This window comes from Heptranchias perlo, chromosome 32 (assembly GCF_035084215.1).
Source record: "Heptranchias perlo isolate sHepPer1 chromosome 32, sHepPer1.hap1, whole genome shotgun sequence".
Taxonomy (NCBI): domain Eukaryota; kingdom Metazoa; phylum Chordata; class Chondrichthyes; order Hexanchiformes; family Hexanchidae; genus Heptranchias; species Heptranchias perlo.
In genome coordinates, this window is record NC_090356.1 from 7,889,628 (window position 1) to 7,909,622 (window position 19,995).

General features: G+C 45.1%; 1 protein-coding gene across 3 annotated transcripts in view; it reads right to left on the reverse strand.

The window, feature by feature from the left end:
* Positions 1-771: 771 nt before the first annotated feature.
* LOC137300979 (probable pleckstrin homology domain-containing family N member 1) overlaps positions 772-19,995 on the reverse strand; it is a 31,207-nt gene continuing 11,983 nt past the window's right edge. For all 3 annotated transcript variants that reach the window (XM_067970282.1, XM_067970280.1, XM_067970281.1), the window contains 8 exons: positions 19,147-19,233; positions 16,843-16,906; positions 13,974-14,107; positions 12,339-12,485; positions 10,957-11,043; positions 9,767-9,842; positions 6,335-6,411; positions 772-5,750 (listed from right to left, as the gene is read on the reverse strand). In XM_067970282.1, coding sequence (XP_067826383.1) covers positions 5,667-5,750; positions 6,335-6,411; positions 9,767-9,842; positions 10,957-11,043; positions 12,339-12,485; positions 13,974-14,107; positions 16,843-16,906; positions 19,147-19,233 — 756 coding nt within the window. In that variant the 3' untranslated portion in view covers positions 772-5,666. The remainder of the gene's footprint in view (positions 5,751-6,334; positions 6,412-9,766; positions 9,843-10,956; positions 11,044-12,338; positions 12,486-13,973; positions 14,108-16,842; positions 16,907-19,146; positions 19,234-19,995) is intronic.

Below are 19,995 nucleotides of genomic sequence, written 5' to 3' on the forward strand. Positions count from 1 at the left end.
CGAAGGAAGTGGGGGATTCAGGAGGCCAAAGCTGGAGGAGTGCCAAGATCTTGGAGGGTTGTAAGGCTGGAGGAGGTTACAGGAATAAAGAGAAGCGAGGCCATGGAGGGAATTTTAAATTCGAGGTATTAGTGGACCAGGAGCCAATGTAGGTCAGCAAACTTGAGGGTGGTTGGGTGAATAGGGCTTGGTACAAGTTAGGATACGGGCAGCAGAATTTTGGATGAGTTCAAGTTTATGGAAGGTGGAAGATGGGAGGCCGGCCAGGAGAGCATTGGAATAGTCGAATCTGGAGGTAACAAAGGCACGGATGAGGGTTTCATCAGCAGATGGGCTGAGACACGCAATGCTATGGAGGTAGTAGTAGGCGGTCTTTGGGGTAGAAAGGATATGGGTTCTGAAGCTCAGCTCACGGTCAAATTGGACGCCGAGGTTGCGAACAGTCTAGTTCTCCCTGAAACAGTGGCGAGGGAGGGGGATGGAATCAGTGGCGAGGGGACAGAGTTTGTGGCAGGGATCGAAGACAATGGCTTTGGTTTTCATAATGGTTAATTGGAGGAAATTTCAACTCATCCAGGAATGAATGTCAGGCAAGCAGTCTGGCAACACAGAGGTAGTGAAGGGGTCGAGAGTGATTGTGGTGAGTTAGAGCTGGGTGTCATCAGCGTACATGTGGAACTTGACGTCATGTCTTCAAATGATGTCGCCGAGGAGCAGCATGTAGATGAGAAATAGGAGGCGGCTCTGAGTGAAACAAAGAGTTAACAATAGTTTTGAGATTTCTTTCATTTCTAAAATATATTTATTAAGTGAACACTTGAATAATTAAGAAAGATGACACTTTCAGAAGTAGTATGTAATCATTGAAAAGAGCAGCAAAGGTTGAGCTGGAGGGTAGCTGGAAATTTGCGAACTGAGCATGAGTTTAATCACTTTGAAGTACCTTTCAACCGAAAAGCCAACTTTCTCATGAATCAAAAGGTATTTGTGGCCAACACACATCTCTGACCATATAACTGTAAAGCATTATCTTTCAGAGGCTTTACAAAGTTTATTACTTTTAGAATATTATCTAGTAATTCATGGAGTTTGGCGGCTACATTTTTTAGTCACCAACATGCAACATGCAGTCGGTTACAGTAACAATATGCCGTTCACACAACTTACTCCTCCGATTTTCTTGCCTATCATTGCTGTAGCTTATTCGGTACTAAATCCAATCCTCCTTGTCTATCTTAAAGATTTGGTTACTCATTAAATTGAAAAATGGCTTCATATATTATTTCCTCCCCATCAATCCAATTTCTCCCCATCTCTCCTAAAGGTGCTGATTCAAACTGGGTGGGGAACATTCCACTGACTCTCGCTCTCCTCCACCATCACCAGCTGTGCTCCAGTGCCTTGCCCGAGTGTTTATACTTTCTGAGAGGAGGGGAGAAAATGAGGTCTAACCGGGGAAAACTCCCCTGCTCTTCTTCGAAATAGTGTCATGGGATCTTTTACGTTCAACTGAAAGGGTAGATGGAGACTCGGTTTAATGTCTCATTCAACAGACGGCACCTCCGATAGTGCAGCACTCCCTCAGTACTGCACTGGAGTATCAGCCTGGACTATGTGCTCAAGTCTCTAGAGTGGGACTTGAACTCACAATCAGAGGCAAGAATGCTACCACTGAACCATGGCTGAGAGGGAAAACTGTAAAATAACTTAGAAAGGAAAAAACAAAAAGATCCAATGACATGGGCTAGAAGAAGTGAAGGATATTTTCCAGCATTAGGTTACAGTATACTCGATACATATCTGGGTTAACTATATGACAGAGAATTCTATACAACATACAAACACCTACAAAAAACATAAAAATAAATTACAAATCTAAAAGAGATGTCAGGGCTGGAAAAGTCCATTTGTCGAGTACCTTGTGGCTAGTCTAAGACCTATTTCTCATCCACATGCTGCCCCTGGGCGACATCATCTGAAGACATGACATCAAGTTCCACATGTACGCTGATGACACCCAGCTCTAACTCACCACAATCACTCTCGACCCCTTCACTACCTCTATGTTGCCAGTCTTAGACTAGCCACAGTCATTTAACAGCCTGTGTATTAAATCAGTCATTTTTTTTTGTCTCCGTCTCTGATCCTTCTTTGTTTCCTCTGCTGCTCAATGCATTGACCCTTTTCTGGTTTCTCAGGTAGTGGCAGCACACTTACCCAGGTGACCATTCCTCATCTTTCAGCCTAGACAGTGCATTTCATCAACTGGTTCTTTTGCCAATTACCTTAAATCTGCGTCCTATGGTTACCTACCCACCTGCCAGTGGAAAGAGTTCCTCCCCATCTACTCCATCAAAACCCTTTTTAAAAACACTTTGAAAAATATTTTCCAGCCCTGGCACATTTCACATAAAACACATTTATAAATGACAATACAGATATAAAAGATTATTTCACAGTCATTATTAAACGAAACTTTGTATAAAGTATTTTTTATGGAGTATAAACTTTTCATCCATGTTGTGTTCTACAAACATTGAGCACATTCCCTCTAAATAAACTGATCTCTATCAAAACTGAAGCAATACCTACAAAGCAGCAAGTTTCACAATCTTTATAGATTGATTCATTTAGAATGGTTTTTCTTTGAATGCTGAAAAAAAAGTAAGGGGGGAAAAAATGGATAGGGCCTATTATTGGGCGGGGGTAGGGCGATCTGCTATTACCTCGCGCCCAATGGCCCTGCCTAGGCAGGACAAGATTTTCGTGAGGCATGAGGACATATCTTCAAACAGCCTTCCGAATCAGCATTGACATGAGAATTCAATGCAATTCACACTTTCCACCGGCAGTTGCAACCCCAATCTCTTAAAGGTATGCTGTCTCTTAAAAATCTCTTAAAGGTAGCTGGTAGCTGTTATTTGCTGAAAATATAAGTCTGCTGTTTGCACGGAGTCTGAATGGAGATCAGACATCGCACACGCAAAACACCAGATGCAGCTCCCGTCCCTATGTTTACAAACTGATGAATTATGTTAAAACATTGAATAAAGGTTGTGCACTATGAAATCCACATCCTCCAATCTGCATGCCAGACCTCACCAATCTGCCGATCTGAGTTTGTACCGGGCCTGCGAGAGAGCGTGCACCAAGATTCTCTGCTGATGCACTAGAGGCCTTGGTGCAAGAGGTGGACAGAAGGAGGGACATCCTATATCCGCAGTGGGGGGGGGGGGGATGGTCTTCCAGCATCATAAACATGGATGCAGTGCAGGAAGAAGTTCAATGCTTTGACATGAGTGGTCAAGGTGAGTGAGGTCAACTGTCAAGTGACGTCTCCTACCAGCGGCATCCACTGCTCCTCGCTCCACACCCCCCATCACCCACATACCAACAAACTCTTTCCATCAGCACTCAACTCTTCCAATCAGATGCTTCCTCTCACCCTTACACATTACCACTGCGTAATTACATTACCAAGCCTCCTACCCACTACTCACAGGCCACACCCACTGGCAGCTATTCAACCATGACAGGCACGTCACCCAGACACATGTCCAGCTTTCTTGCAGGAGAAGGTGGCGCATATCAAGAGGCAGCAAGTGGCAGTGGCATTTAGCCCCTCGAGCCTGTTCCGCCATTCAATGAGATCATGGTGGACCTGTGACCTAACTCCATATACCCGCCTCAGCCCCATATCCCTTAATACCCTTGGTTCACAGAAATCTATCAATCTCAGATTTAGAATTCACAATTGAGCTAGCATCAATTGCCGTTTGCAGAAGAGCGTTCCAAACTTCTACCACCCTTTGCTTGCAGAAGCATTTCCTAATTTCACTCTTGCCACGTCCTGGCTCTAAATGTTAGGCTATGTCCCCTAGTCCTATTATTCAAGTATCGGAGACTTCCAAAAACAGTTACAAATGTCTCGGCAGCCAGAAGCAATAATCCAGGCACTAGCCTGTAAATCCTGCATGATCCCTTTAAATAGCGCTGTTGGGGGGTTCTCCAGGCACTCTAAGACACATTCAGATGGTTGGGGTTAAGACTATGCGTTGAGTTGAGCGTTAAGTCCCAAAATGGTGTCCATCACTTTAAATCAGTGTTGCACACTGACTGTCTCCATTTTCTCCTTACTTTACGTGCTACTGGCATTTGGTATTTGCGCATGTGCTAATTCCTATACCAAGATGGCGTCCGGCGCACGTCACACTGGAAACGCGCGTGCGCAGCCAAGACGCCATCTTAGCTCCTCAAGAGGCCGCATAGCGCCGAAACAATGGGTGCTACATGGCCCAATTTAGCGCCCATGGTTTCTTGTTTTGAAAGCTGCCACAAAAGGTTAAAGAGTGGCAGCAACAGGGCCTTTAAATAATAATAGATGTGAAGAGTCATCATTAACAAATAGTTTAATTTGTTGATTTTAAAAAAATTATATATATTTTTTACTTGAACTGTAAGTACTGATGACATCTTCAGGGGAAAATTAGCTGTGTGAAGTTGCTGAACCCAACAGTCTGATGCAGCATTACTGAGCAACTCTCTTACTGATCTTAGTTCAGCTTCCTCACACTACTGGGTTTAGCCTCTCCTCCTAATGCAAAATTCCAATGTCATCAACATTGCTAAATTAAGCCAAAAAAAATTAAAACAAAATGAATAAATAGCAAAAAAAGGATGTTAATGGGACATATATTACCGTTCCTTCATACCTATCAGCACTGTGGGAGCACCTTCACCACGTGGACTACAGCGGTTCAAGAAGGAGGCCCACCACCACCTTCTCAAGGGCAACTAGTGAAGGCCAATAAATGCTGGCCTTGCCAGTGATGTCCATATCCCAAGAACAAATAATTTTTTTTTTCTCCTTGCCGGTCCTGGAAGCACTAACTCGTTCTGGGCTGCAGTTCCATGGATACCTGGCTCAAATGGCCTTTCTCCATTTGTGAGGCTGGAGTAGAACTGTAAAAGCATGACAGCCAGGCTTGACTCTTGTCCTCGCCCAGCATCTACACACACGCAATTCCCAGCTAACGATCAGCAGCACCATAACGATCATAGCTCAGGGGTGCTGAGGACAAGAGAAAGTCCTCTATCACATCGTCGGGTGAGATGAGCTAACCCAGTGCAGGTGGGGATTGAGCCTTCCTGGTCTGTATGATAGATGGTGTACTTACTTAGCTGGGCCTTTGGGAGGTGATGTTCTGATGACTGGTGGCTTAGTAATTCAAGCCATTGTAGCTCTAACATGCTACACAGAGAGTAAGTCATGACTTTCTGACTACGATTACCCACACACCAAGTTGAGAATTTCAGCTGCAATGTTGTATGGAGTGAGATGGAGGGAGGGAACATGGGACAAAGATACAAGCTGCCCACTCTGGCAGTCAGTTTTAGAGTGGAGTCAGCAGGGGCCAGGAAACAGGTTGCCCGTCTATCTCCCTTTGGCTAGAGATGAGTTTGTGGGACAGGGAGGCCAACAATGAATATCGTAGAGAAACAAGGTCCCGATGACTCACTAATTAAAACAGTTTCAAAACTAATGGAGATGTTCAAACATTGCATGAGTGTCTTCAGCATCATAGTTCTGAAGTCTTCACAGTTTCCAAGTGTAAACTGGTCCGTATGATGTAGAGCCTGAGCATTGAGTCTGTACAATGACTACCTCAGTAGTAGCAGCTCCTCCTCTTCTTGGGTGGCCTAGGTGGGAGCTGCCCGTTGTAAGGCAGAGTGTTGGTGCTATAGTCCGGCTGACAGGGAAACACAAAATAGCATCAACTCATTAACGAGATGTCTTGAATCATGGTGCCTAAAGACAGTTTGTAACACCATTGGGGTTTCACTAAGATTTAACATTAGAGGCGATTTGATAGGATACACCAATAAAAGGTTAATTATTTCTATAAATAGAAATCTATTGTTAATCTCAGGGAGGGAGACTCGCTCACTGGTAATGAAGTCCGCCTGATTTTCTGGCCAATTTAAATAATTGTATAATTGGTGCAGGCTCCATTACAATTGTGTGTTTCCTCCCTGTCTGATTTCCCTCAATGTGCTGCACCCAGGCAATCCAATATAATAGAAGGAAACATTTGTCCCACATTACATAAGCCTGGAAATTATGCTGTGCGATAAACACACAGTGTGCTTGTATCAGATTCCTTTATCCTCTGGTTTAATGGAGGCGTTAAACTGTTTAAATTAAACGACATGCAAATGAACTGGTTAAACCATCAACTGATAATATCTCACACAGTTTAATTTCCAGGCTTAAAACAAAGTTGAAATCATTTTCATTTTCCACAGAAGCTGGTTTTGCATCACAGTACAATACCTTCTGGAGGTGGAAAAACCACTTTTCATATTCGCCTGATTTTGCACAAGAGACCTTCACAGGCTCCATCATATCACCTAAAGATAAGAATTTGCATTTGTGACAAAACAACAACAACTTGCATTTATATAGCACCTTTAAGGTCGTAAAGTGTCCCAAGGCGCTTCACAAGACCTTTATCTGACAAAATTTGACACCGAGCCATATAAGGAGATATTGGGCTCGATGTTACCAGGGCTGCGGGTTCGCGGCGGGGGGGGGGGGGCTATTGGGCACGTGGGTAACGCCCCCGGTGAAATCAGTCTGCCCCCCGTGCGATCGCAGCCTAATTGGATCCACTTACCTGGTCTTCTGGGTTCCCCACTGCTGATCTGCGCGTCGGGCGGGCTGCACATGCGCAGTAAGGTCTGTCAGCTGGAGGAGCTCTATTTAAAGGGGCAGTCCTCCACTGACAGATGCTGCAAGAAATAGGAAAAATTACAGCATGGAGCAGCCCAGAGGGGGAAGGCTGCTCCCAGTTTAATGATGCCTCACTCCAGGTATCATTAGATGGGGTGAGGAGGAGGGGGAGGACAGAGATCTTCCCCCCGGCGGGCGGGAGGAAGCGGCCTGCCTCTGCCACTAGGAAGGCCTGGCTCGAGGTGGCAGAGGGGGTCACCAGCACCGCCAACATATCGCCCACCTGCATACAGTGCAGGAGGCACTCCAATGACCTAAGTAGGTCAGCCAAAGTGAGTACACTTACTCATTCCCCTACACTCCATCTGCCACATCACCGCCCCCACCCCACATCTCCTTCTGCACTGCCAACACTACTCTGTCACATCACCCCTCATACCCACTCAAACCTCATCCTCATCTTACCTGCACTTACTCACCTCGCCAGTACTCATCCCGCCACTACCACTCAACCCAATCCTCATACAATCTCATGGCTCTATCACATACTCACCCTCTCGTGCATCTCTTTCACGGTCAGCCTCACTCAAACTGCCACTACCTGTGCTGCAGCCACAGGGCATGCATCACATATGTGCAGTAGGAAGCGTAAGGCAAACGTGTCATGAGCATGAAGGGGATGCACAAGGGTGTTTGAGGGTTTGTCATGGTTTTTACTTATATTTGATTTCTGATCAATTCACATTACATATTATATTGTCACCACTACTGCCACGTCTTTGCGAATCTTGTCTGGTTTGTGCAATAATGCCCTTTCCTGAGGATCACTATGAAGACCCACAACTGATGCCACCCATTGTGTCACGGCAGAGTGGGTGTAGGTGTATTTGCAGGGCACTTTTGTGCAGACGACTGAGAGACGTCGGCGATGTCCCCGGTGGCACCCTGGAAGGATGCGGAGGAGAAGTTGTTGAGGGCAGTGGTGACTTTGACAGCGACAGGTAAGAAGATGGTGCTCGGGCCAGCAGGGAGCAGCTCGGCATGAAGGAGGCTGCAGATGTCCACGACTACATGTCGAATGACTCTGAGCCTCTGTGTGCACTGCTGGTCAGAGAGGTCCAGGAAGCTGAGCCTCGGTCTGTGGACCCTGTGGCGAGGGTAGTACCCTCTGCGACGCATCTCTCTCTGCGGTTGCCCTCCCTCCTGCTGTACAGGTGGATGTGTCACCGCACTGTGTTGTGGAGCTCCACGTGTCAGAGGTGGACGGCGTGGAGGGCGAGGCTGGTGATGCTGTTCGTCGTCCGAGGAGGTCATGACTGCGGCTACGGCGGCCCCCATCCGGAAGATGTACATCTGAGGGGGTCCGCAAGGTCGGTAAGTGTGTCCTCACACCGGGGTTGCGGTTCCAGGTCGGTGAATTTTGTTGTTAGGTGGAGGGTCCAATGTGACGGAGTGGCCACCTGTCGAATGAACCTTTGCAGCTGCCACAGGCTGCTGGCTGCAACACCTCCGTTTGAACTGGGAGTGTTTTCCCCAGTGTGGGAAACAGTCTCAGTTCAGTGTAAAATCCCACCCCTCCTAATAAAACAGCTCAATCAGGTCTGTAAACGACCTGAACAATCAACATAAATACTTTCAAGTGGCATCCCGCTGGCTTTAATTGCCTGCGGGATTCCCACCTGCGGGGGCTGCGTGCGCATGCCGGCGCGTCAGTGGGGAACCCGGAAGTGGGCGGGTTGGAGCCGGGCTCCGGACCCGCTCCGGGATTCCCCGATTTTCGGGGCACCCCCCCGCCAGGAACGCACCTGATAGCGGGTGCTAAAATGGTGCCCATTAGGACAGGTGACCAAAAGCTTGGTCAAAGAGGTAGGTTTTAAGGAGCGTTTTAAAGGAGGAGTGAGAGGCAGAGAGGATTAGGACGGGTATTCCAGAGCTTAAAGCCCAGGCAGCTGAAGGCTCGGCCACCGATGGTCGAGTGATGAAAATCGGGGATGCGCAAGAGGCCAGAATTGGAGGAGCGCAGAGATCTCGGATATTCTAAGACACCATCATATTTCTTAATCAACATAAGTTCTACTTTAGTTTGCTGTACATTTTTGCCAATTAAGTCCCAGTCCCAGTACCACCCACCCATGCTATTCTTAGCTAGGAGGGCAGGACGATCGAGCACAACCAGCCCCGTGGATGCTGGTAATATTCTTCAGCTGGCCTGCCTGGAGATGGGCTCGGAGCTTTCTAGGAGATGGATCTGTAAAACTACTGGCTGAGCTTGTGGTTTGTTAGTGGACCAGATCTGAAGTTCACTTTCTAAAAAATGTTAATGAGCTGGGAAATATTTTACTTGGAGGTAAAATCTACATAACAAGGGCAGTCGCAGTCTAACTGGCGGCCGTATGGTTGCGACCCCATGGATTATGGGCTAGTATATTTGGACGGGCTCAGGTACATCTCTCTTGCATGGTGCTTGTTGTGTAGGGGAGTGCTCATTTCATTAGCCAAGGAATGCGGAGCTGATTTCAAAAGATTTCTCCTCAAGCAGTCTCAGTGGGCACGTGAATTTTGACAAGCAGGCAAAACACAGCAGTAAACTGCAACACTCCTGCCACTTCCTGGGCTCAGTCTCCAGCACCAGTCACAGGCTATTCAACCATGGATGAGCCCAACCTGAGAACAACACATGCACTTTCCAGCACTGGATAACAATCAGGGGCAGGACTGCTGGTTGATATGGGGGGGTGCTGAGGCCAATTATGGTGTTCAAAATGTTGCCCCAGATGAGGTTAGTTAACTTAGTACAGACAAGGATCAGACACGAGACCTTCCTGGGCTGTAAGGCTCAGAAACCCATAAGGCAGGGCAGTGAACCGCTAAGCTCCTAATTACAGAGTGATGGGGACTTATAAAGTAGATTCATTAGAACAGAGGCTCATCTTAGTGAAGTTAGAGATTTCCAGTGGATATAAGAACAACATAAAGCAATAAATGGAAAGAGTGTGTTATAATGGAAGGGGTTCATAGAATGAAATGACTGACCTGTAATTTCAAACTCCAGGTGCCCTACACGAGCTGATTTTTCCAAAGCTCTGATACTTTGAGTAGGAAGTCTGCCCTGTGAGGGACAGAATAACTGTTGTTAAAGATTCATTTTTCTTCAGTTCTATAACCCCACTCTTTTATTGTGATCATTAGGTGTTAAAGACACTGATTATCCTAACTATAATGCTCTGGAATATTGGGATCTGACCAGATCACCTTAGCTGACGTCATCTGTTTGCTTAAGGGAGTAGACAACACGCAGGGTTCAATAAACAACAACAACTTGTATCTATTTAGCATCTCTAACATAGTAAAACGTCCCAGGGTGCTTCACAAGGGAGTTAACAATCAAAATTTGACACTGAGCCACATAAGGAGCTATTAGGACAGGCGATCAAAAGCTTGGTCAAAGAGGTAGGTTTTAAGGAGCGTCTTAAAGGAGGAGAGAGTGGTGGAGATGTGGAGAGGTTTGAGGAGGGAATTCCAGAGTTTAGAGCCGAAGCAGATGAAGGCACGGCTGCCATTGGTGGAGTGATGAAAATCGGGGATGCGCAAGAGGCCAGGATTGGAGGAGCGCAGAGATCGCGGAGGATTGTAAGGCTGGAGGAGGTTACAGAGATAGGTAGGGGTGAGGTCATGGAGGGATTAGAAACCAAGGATGACAATTTTAAAATCGAGGCATTGCAGGACCGGGAGCCAATGTAGGTCAGCGAGCTTAGGGATGATGGGTGAACGGGACTTGGTGCGAGTTAGGTTATGGACAGCAGAGTTTTGGATGAGCTCAAGTTTATGGAGGGTGGAAGATGGGAGGCTGGCTGAAGAGCACGGCCACGGGGTTCAATAAAGCAAAGCTGTATTTTAAAAAAATACTCAATAATAAATCTTCATTGGAGATAAGCACGTTGCCATTGATTGTACTTTTAAAAATATGTTAATTTTACCATGGTGACATTACTCTTACCATATCACCCGATCTTCTCTCTTATTACCCCCATCTCTCCTGAAGGTGCCAATTCCTGCTGGTGTCTGATTCCACTGGCACCAGCAGCCCTCCAGCAACTTGCCCCAGTGCCATCCTTCATGTGAGAGCCTAGATAGTGAATGCCAGTGGACTATTTGACTATGTGTCATGCCCATTCACCTCTGCATGATTTTAAAGTAGCAGTTGACATAAAGGCAACACTTACTTCATACTGAACAGCTGTTTTCTGCTCATCGGTGGAAAGTATAATAAGATCATCCGAAAATAAGACCATGATTCTCTCTTCAAACATCTGTATCATTTAACGTTAAAAGACAAGATTGAAACTGAGAAACCGTGCTGATATTAACGAGAAATGGTGTTGACATTTAAAATAGTATACGATAAGCAACATTATTGGAGTACAGACACCAAGCACCAAGGAACGATGGGATGTAGGCCTGATCTCCAACATTACAAGAGTCCTGATGTGGTCAGGTGCCAAGGAGAGGCCAGGCACTTGTCCACAGGGCTGCATAGGGCCACCATCACACATCTGTTGGCAGCTGTTCTAGCACGCTGTTGGTTGAGGCTGAGAAGGTGGGCGTCTCAGCTTCAGACAGTACATGGGAATCCACTGGGGGGAAAAATAATGACAGTCCTTTTCAGAATAGAAGCCTTCTATTAGACTTCTGTGTCTTTCCCGCACCCCCTCCATTTCACAATAGAATTCAACCAATAAAAAAAAGGAAGTGCATTCAAAATTACATAAGCAATAAAAACCCAAAGTAGGAATAGAATAAAACTCAAAGTAAAGGCCTCAAAAATGGACAGGACCAAGTCAATTACTGTCTGAGATCATCAAGTCTGGAGGAATAAGTATCACTCAGTTGAATGGAGAGTATCTGCAGAATCACTTGACGCAAGGATCAAGGAGCCAGTCAAGGCCCGGATAGATCACCCACCAAAAATGGGCAACACATAGCCTTGAAAAATAAGAAAGCTCCCCCAATAGTTTAGTGGGTAAATGAGCCAAAAAGACCAGGACGGTCCTAAGTTTGTGTTGCTGGCTGATCTCAGCTCACCTCAGCATCCCTGAGCCAGGGAGAAGGGAGAACATCAGCTTGGAGTTCCGTTCCTGCCAGAAGGTGCAGAGTGCGTTAACACCGGGTGAGGACAGGATCGCAATCGGCTGTGATTCCCTCACTATCCAGGCTCACATCTGAATAATGGCCCCTTGACCAGGTAAAGGAGGATTCCTGGTACCCAGGGAACTGTGTTCCAATAAGTGCCTTCAGGAGGTAAGAAAAGTGTAAAAGACCGTTTGGAACTGTTCAATGAAAGTTCTCCCAGTGTCCTGGCCAACATTCCTCCCTCAACCAATACCATCAAAAACAGATTAACAGGTCATTCATCTCATCTGCTGTATGCACAAATTGGCTGCTGTGTTTGCCTACTTAACAACAGTGCAGCATGTCAAAAATAATTATTAGTTAATGATGAAGTACTTTGGGATATCCTAAGGTGCTGTATTATTCCTGTTTGTTGAGATACCATGGTGACTAGGCAAGGTGCAATTGCTAACATAAAGATGAAAATGTGGCAGACCTCACTCTGTGCGCAGTTGATTTGCACCATGGACAAGAAAATGATGTTTCCCAGATGTTGGATGGGGGTCCCTTCCCAACCTTTAATGGGATTCTGCAGCAGGTATTTCTCCAGCTCTTGCTTCTTCCAGATCTCATCACAAGGAATCTTACAATCAGAACCAACAGACAAACAAGATTAAATAAATTGAAGCAATCTTTCCCTGGTTTTATAAGAAATCAGTGTTTTGGATCCACTGGCAGAGTTCACAAGGGAAAACCTAGTTTCTCAATATATTTCTAGGAAAATCCTAGGAAATTGGTCAAACTGCAAAGAGACCGGAAGGGTTTGAGTTTCACTCAATGATCCCTTCCAGGTCACTATGGGAAAGTGAGTAAAGAGTTAGCACTCCTCAAGAAGTACTACTCATGTACTATTCATTAATCCATACCAGTCCCATTTATCTTTACATTCTCTGTATTATTTTGTTTCTAAAAGAAAAACCTTCAAAGCGGGAGTTCCATAGAGTGATGCAGTTCATTGGTACTCCAACAAACAGTGGTAAGGTATGGGTTTGTAACTTTGACCTCCCAAATAGGGAGATTCTGATGTCAGTCACGCGTCAGTTAAAGTCTGGTCCATAGCTCCTTACATGTTTATGTTTTTTTCTTTCTCAATCCTCTCAAAGCGAGTTATAAACCAAACAATCATTTTTGATTTAGAATGAATTTTAAATTCCAATTTTTTTCCCTGTCTATTTTTATTGAGTTTTTGAATATCTTTTTTTATCCCCAATTTTTCCTCGCCTCCTTTCCTGAAGGTGCTGATACTTGCTGGAGTACATTTCCAGGACCACTAACTGCCTTCTCGTACCTTTGTAAAGAATCTTACAACACCAGGTTATAGTCCAACAGTTTTATTTGAAAATCACAAGCTTTCGGAGATTATCTCCTTCGTCAGGTGAGTGAGTGGGATTCCTTGAACGTTTCGCATTTATAGTCAGAGAACAATACCTGGTGATTACAGATAATCTTTCCAACTGCCCGTTGTCAAGGCAATCAAAGTGTTCAGACAGAGAGATGTTACCTACAGGACCACCGAATATACAAACGGCCAGAACAAAAGACAGAGAGAGAGAGGAAGAAACATCCGAAAGGAAGAGAAAGACAGAGAATGACCCGTTGTATTAAAAACAGATAACTTTTATTCGCTGGTGGGGTTACGTGTAGCATGACATGAACCCAAGATCCCGGTTGAGGCCATCCTCATGGGTGCGGAACTTGGCGTACCTTGCCTGAATGACTGATCTTCATGTGTGAGCACTGGCACGGGACGCTGGCAGACTATTCCATCATGAGGTCAGCAAAGCTGAACCCAATCCAGATACATGCCAGTCTCCAGCAAGATCCATTGGATAGTGATCAGGAGGAGGAACCCTGGTTAATGTCCCCTCCTCCATAGCAGCATTGTCACTGAGTCCAATTGCAGCGTCCCTACTACTGCCCTGGCTGACATTAGTTGACTTAATGCAGACCAGTGATTGAACCCAGGACTCTCTCCGGAACTGTGTGATTCAATTCCATATCAGGGAGCATTAAATCTTAAAGCTTGCAGGACCTAATGCTGTGAGGTCGAAATAAATAGCGCATTGCTTACCAGTACAGACAACTTGTGCTGTTTATGTGGACGATAGAGGGAGGCCTTCTTAACTCTTCTTGGCAAATGGGCCATCCATATTTTAAACTCTTCTGGGTTTGAACAAGTTATTATCCTAGAGTCAAACATTGACCCTAATGAGAAAAAAAACACCAGAGAAAAATAAGAACGATTGAAAGCCTATTCCACCATGGGGCTGTACAAGTGTGTGTTTCGTTAGAATAGATTCTTCTATCATTAAAGTATTCAATGGAAGAGCCATTGTCTTCAGCCTGTATTTAGTCTCCCATATACTCAAGGTCACTGTCTTTAACCTCTGTATAATCACTCATGGTGTCATCTGTGGCTTAGTGGCAGCTCTCCTGCCTCTGAGTCAGAAGGTTGTGGGTTTATAGCCCCATACCAGAGACTTGAGCACAAAATCTCGGCTGACACTCCGCTGCAGTACAGAGGGAGTGCTGCACTGTTGGAGGTGCCGTCTTTCAGATAAAACATTAAACCGAGGCCCCATCTGCCTTCTCAGGTGGATGTAAAAGATCCTATGGTGCTATTTTGAAGAAGAGCAGCGGAGTTCTCCCCGGTGTCCTGGCCAATATTTATCCCTCAACCAATATCACTAAAACAGATGATCTGATCATTATCACATTGCTCTTTGTGGGACCTTGCTGTGTGCAAGTTGGCTGTCTCATTTCCTACATTCCAACAGTGACTACACTTCTAAAAATACTTAATTGGCTGTAAAGTGCTTTGGGATATCCTGAGGTCGTGAAAGGCGCTATATAAATGCAAGTTCTTTCTTTTCTTTCACATGTTTTGAAAAGGTTGCGTTGTGGGCCCATACCCGATTAGGAACTGGATTGAGGCTCCCAAACTCTATACCTTTACAACCAGCAGACAGAGCAGATTTCAGACAGTCTGGCCTGGATGTGATCCTAGGTCCCAGAGGTGAATTTCACCTTTTTTGAGATATGTTTTGATGAACATAAGAAAATGTGAAGCGATTACTAAGAGCAGTGTCATTATTTTGAAGACCAGAGCAAGCACAGTCATGGCAAAACTGTATGTGCAATTGCTGCTCTCTAAAGAGAAACCACAGCTGGTTTGCAGTCGTCATACGAACGCTCGGCCTCTTTCAGTTGCAAGGCCAGCTTTGTGCAGGGTGACATTTGAAACTCTGAGTCAGAAGGTTGTGGGTTCAAGCCCCACTCTGGAGACTTGAGCACATAATCTATGCTTGTCCCTTCAGTCCAGTACCGAGGGAGTATTGCACCGTCGGAGGCACCATCTCTCGTATGAGATGTAAAACCAGTTCAGGTGGATGTAAAAGATCCCATAGCACTATTCAAAGAAGAGCAGGGTTCCCCTGGTGTCCCGGACAACATTCCACCCTCAACCAATACCAACAAAAATGGATTAAACGCTCATTTGTCACATTGCTATTTGTGGGATCTTGCTGTGCACAAATTAGTTGCCACATTCGCTTACACAACAAAAGTCAATGTACTTCCAAGGCAATTAATTGGTTTCAAAGCTCTTTGGGTTATCCTGAAGATGTGATAAGGTGCTATGTAAATGTAACTTTCTTTTTATACGCGGTCTAACAGTGCAGAATGTCTGAGACAGGAGTCACTGCAATGTACAGAACCTCAGGAAGTATAACAGAAATGAAGCATTTTTGTCTAAAGTGGATTATCTATTGGATTCCTTCTTGCTGGTCACAGTATACTTAGGGCTAAAATTAGCTATAGTTAGATTTCTCAAAATGCAGTGAACATACATGATTGACTGATAGACTGTAGGCCATTAATAGCCTCTGTAGTAAAAACAGAAAATGTTAGAAACACTCAGCAGGAACAAGCAGCATCTGTGGAGAGAGGACGGTAGGGTTAACGTTTCTGGCCGATGACCTTTCATCAGAACTGGGTGAAACCAGAACCCATCTCCTGAGGCAAGGTCATCGACCTGAAACATTAACTCTTATTTCTCTCTCTCTCCACAGATGCTGCCTGACCTGCTGAGTGTTTTCCAGCACTTTCTGTTTTCATCTCAGATTTCCAGCGTCTGCGTTATTTTTTTATGTTTTAAATACCTGTGTAACTTGTTCTTGTGGAACTAAAGGTGGTTTAATATGCTGATGTCTGTTGAATGCAGAGCCATTCGTGTCATCCTGTCCAGCAGCATCTCTGATAGCTGTCTGGATAAGTGTCAATGCCTCACCACATCAAAGCAGGCTGCAGATTAGCTTTTTCAGCAAACTTCCTTGGTATTTGGAAGCCTTTGAATGTCTGACCAGCTAAATGTAGCTATGAGAAAGAAAGTATTTGCTTTCATATATTAGCTCAATTGCTAAATTGAAATCTGAGATAGATAGCTTTTTGGCAATCAAAGGTATTAAGGGATATGGGCCAAAGGCAGGTACTTGGAGTTAGATCACAGATCAGCCATGATCTTATCAAATGGTGGAGCAGGCACAAGGGGCTGAATGGCCTACTCCTGCTCCTATGTTCCTATATATCGCGCCTTTCACGACCTCAGGATGCCACTTTACAGCCAATGAAGTACTTTTGAAATATAGTCACTGTTACAATGTAGGAAACATGGCAACCAATTTGTGCACAGCAAGGTCCCACGAACAGCAATGTGATAATGACCTGATCATCTATTTTTAGTGATGTTGGTTGAGCGATAAATATTGGCCAGGACATCGGGGAGAACTCCCCTGCACTACTTCAAATAGTGCCATGGGATCTTTTACGTCCACTTGACAGGGCAGACGGGACCTCGGTTTGCATGCGATATAAGATACTACTAGCTGCGAGTGGTTAAGTGCACAATTCCATTCAAGGAGATGTTTGTTGCACGTTCTTACCGGTAATTTCAAAGGTCTTCTCCATTATCGTTTTCACCGAAATCCCCGACAGGGGTAATAGTCCCTAGAAAATAAAGAGGGAGTTCTTGTGTACAGTTTTGGTCTCCTTATCTAAGGAGGGATATACTTGCCTTGGAGGTGGTGCAATGAAGATTCACTAGATTGATTCCTGGGATGAGAGGGTTGTCCTATGAGGAGATATTAAGTAGAATGGGCCTATACTCTCTGGAGTTTAGAAGAATGAGAGGTGACCTAATTGAAACATAAAAGATTCTGAGGGGGCTTGACATGGTAGATACTGAGATATTGTTTCCCCTGGTTGGAGAGTCTAGAACTAGGGGTCATAGTCTCAGGATAAGGGGTCGGCCATTTAAGACTGAGATGAGGAGGAATTTCTTCACTCAGAGGGTTGTGAATCTTTGGAATTCTCTACCCCAGAGGGCTGTGGATGCTGAGTCATTGAGTATATTCAAGACTGGGATCGATAGATTTTTGGACTCTAGGGGAATTAAGGGATATGGGGATCGGGTGGGAAAGTGGAGTTGAAGCCAAAGATCAGCCATGATCTTATTGACTGGCGGAGCAGGCTCGAGGGGCCGTATGGCCTACTCCTGCTCCTATTTCTCATGTTGTTATGAAAGTTAATGAAATGTCAGCATTCCCTCAGCTTCGTCTAGAGCCAGCAAGTGGTGTGGTTTTTCTGCTTTAAGCTCTCTGTGTTTTTCTCCTTTTTGATTGATTATTTTCTACTTTCATTATTCATCAATCATTTCACAGAAAACCTTTATTTCCAGTTTCAGTTTGCCCTCTAATCGCACTGTAGCAAAATCAGAAACATAGCCCTTATCAACACATCTCTTACTTACTCTTCCGTTCATTACACACAGCTTCCTTACATACACATCCCTTACACATAAGTTCATTATACTTGTACTTTACACACACGTTTTCTTATACATGCATCCCTTACATACATGTTCCATAATACACATGCCCCTTACATGTGTTCTGTATACTAATGTTCCTTACACACATGTCCCTTACACAGTCCCTTATGCAAAATCCATTGTGCATGCATCTCTTCCATCTGTGTTCCTTATACGCATGTCCTTATACGATTGGGACTTGAATGTAGGGGGCATGATCGGCAAATTTGCAGACGACACAAAAATTGGCCGTGTAGTTGATAGTGAAGAGGATAGCTGTAGACTCCAAGAAGATATCATTGGGTTGGTGGAGTGGGCGGAAAAGTGGCAAATGGAGTTCAACCCGGAGAAGTGTGAGGTAATGCACTTCGGGAGGGCAAACAGTAAAAGGGAATACGCAGTAAATGGGAATATATTGAGAGGGGTAGAGGAAGTGAGATACCTTGGAGTGCATGTGCACAGGTCCCTGAAGGTGGCAGTACAGGTAGATAAGGTTGTGAAGAAGGCATACGGAATGCTCTCCGTTATTAGCCGAGGTATAGAATACAAAAGCAGGGATGTAATGATGGAACTGTATAAAACGCTGGTAAGGCCACAGCTGGAGTATTGTGCGCAGTTCTGGTCACCACATTACAGGAAGGACATAATTGCTCTGGAGAGACTGCAGAGAAGATTTACAAGAATGTTGCCAGGGCTTGAAAATTGCAGCTACGAGGAGAGATTGGATAGGCTGGGGTTGTTTTCCTTGGAGCAGAGGAGGCTGAGGGGTGACTTGATTGAGGTGCACAAAATTATGAGGGGCCTAGATAGAGTAGACAGGAAGTACCTGTTTCCTCTAGCGGAGAGTTCAAGAACTAGAGGACATAGATTTAAGCTGATTGGCGGAACGATTAGAGGGGACATGAGGAAAACTTTTTTACCCAGAGGGTGGTGGGTGTATGGAATTCGCTGCCCGAATTGGTGGTAGAGGCAGGGACCCTCAACTCTTTTAAAAAGTACCTAAAGTGCTGTAAACTGCAGGGCTATGGACCGGGTGCTGGAAGGTGGGATTAGAATGGGCACCTGGTTGTTCTTCAAGCCGGCATGGACATGATGGGCCGAACGGCTCCCTTCTGTGCTGTATCTTTCCTATGGTTCTATGTCTGTTACACATGTGCCCCTTACACACAGATTCCTTATACATGCTCTTACAATTTCACTATAATAGAGGTTTTAAGGGGAGCCATGTTCCAGGTAAAGACCTCCTGGAGCTCCACTGCCCAGTCCGACCAATTTTATCTCCCTTGGTGTTTAGATCCCACCTCTGTCCAAGTGAGGGTGTCAGTATCCCATAGTTCTGTAATCTGATTTAAAATGAAGACAACACACAGGCTGTTACCTGATAAATAAACTTGTTTTCTTCATCATCTACTGCCAGAATTAATAGGTGTAATGGAAAGAGGATGAGGTGTCTTTTATTCTCTTCCTGTGGAAATTAAAAAGATGTTCATGAGGTCAAATTCTTCAATCTCATTTCTTGATTAGCATTGCATTAACAATTATCACACCATTAAAAAGCTCTTAATTACCAGATTTAACTTTCTGTGGCGAGTTCAATGGTCAATTAATGTGCAAATCCAGCAAGTTCTTAAAAATAACGGGGAAGGCTGAGGACGAGATGCCGTTTGTGCGAAGCAAATGGCGGGGCAGGATAAATCGACCAGCAAGTTCTGGAGAATCGTATCTCACGGCGTATCTCTTAATCCCCTGAACTTGCTGACCAATTTGCACACTAATAACGGTGTGCATCGTTAACACGCCGTTATTTTTTACAGCAAGGTTGGCCCATTATCTATTTTCCCCACTTGCTCCCCTCTCAAAGAGCAAACACTGATGCCACTGATTACTGGTTCTTAATGATAAACACATCCCTCTAATCTCCAGGCAATGGAATTTTCTACTTTAAAACTACCTACAGGGAGGGAGAACTGAAGGGAAGTCACTCGCGGGGTTTGAGTGGTTGGTTCAGTGGAGCATTGGTTGAGGTCCCTCTCTTTACCCAGGCCTCCGCCTGCACCCTCTTCATTTCTTTCTCCAATTTTTTCTCAACGCTTGTGGCACTTCCCACTCACCTGCGATTGGGAACACTGTGCCCTGGGACTGAGTCATTCTCTTTTGATCCCTCTTCTCTTGAAGGATATTACTGAGGTCAGGGAGTAATTCCACTGGCACCCCAGCCCATTCCGCA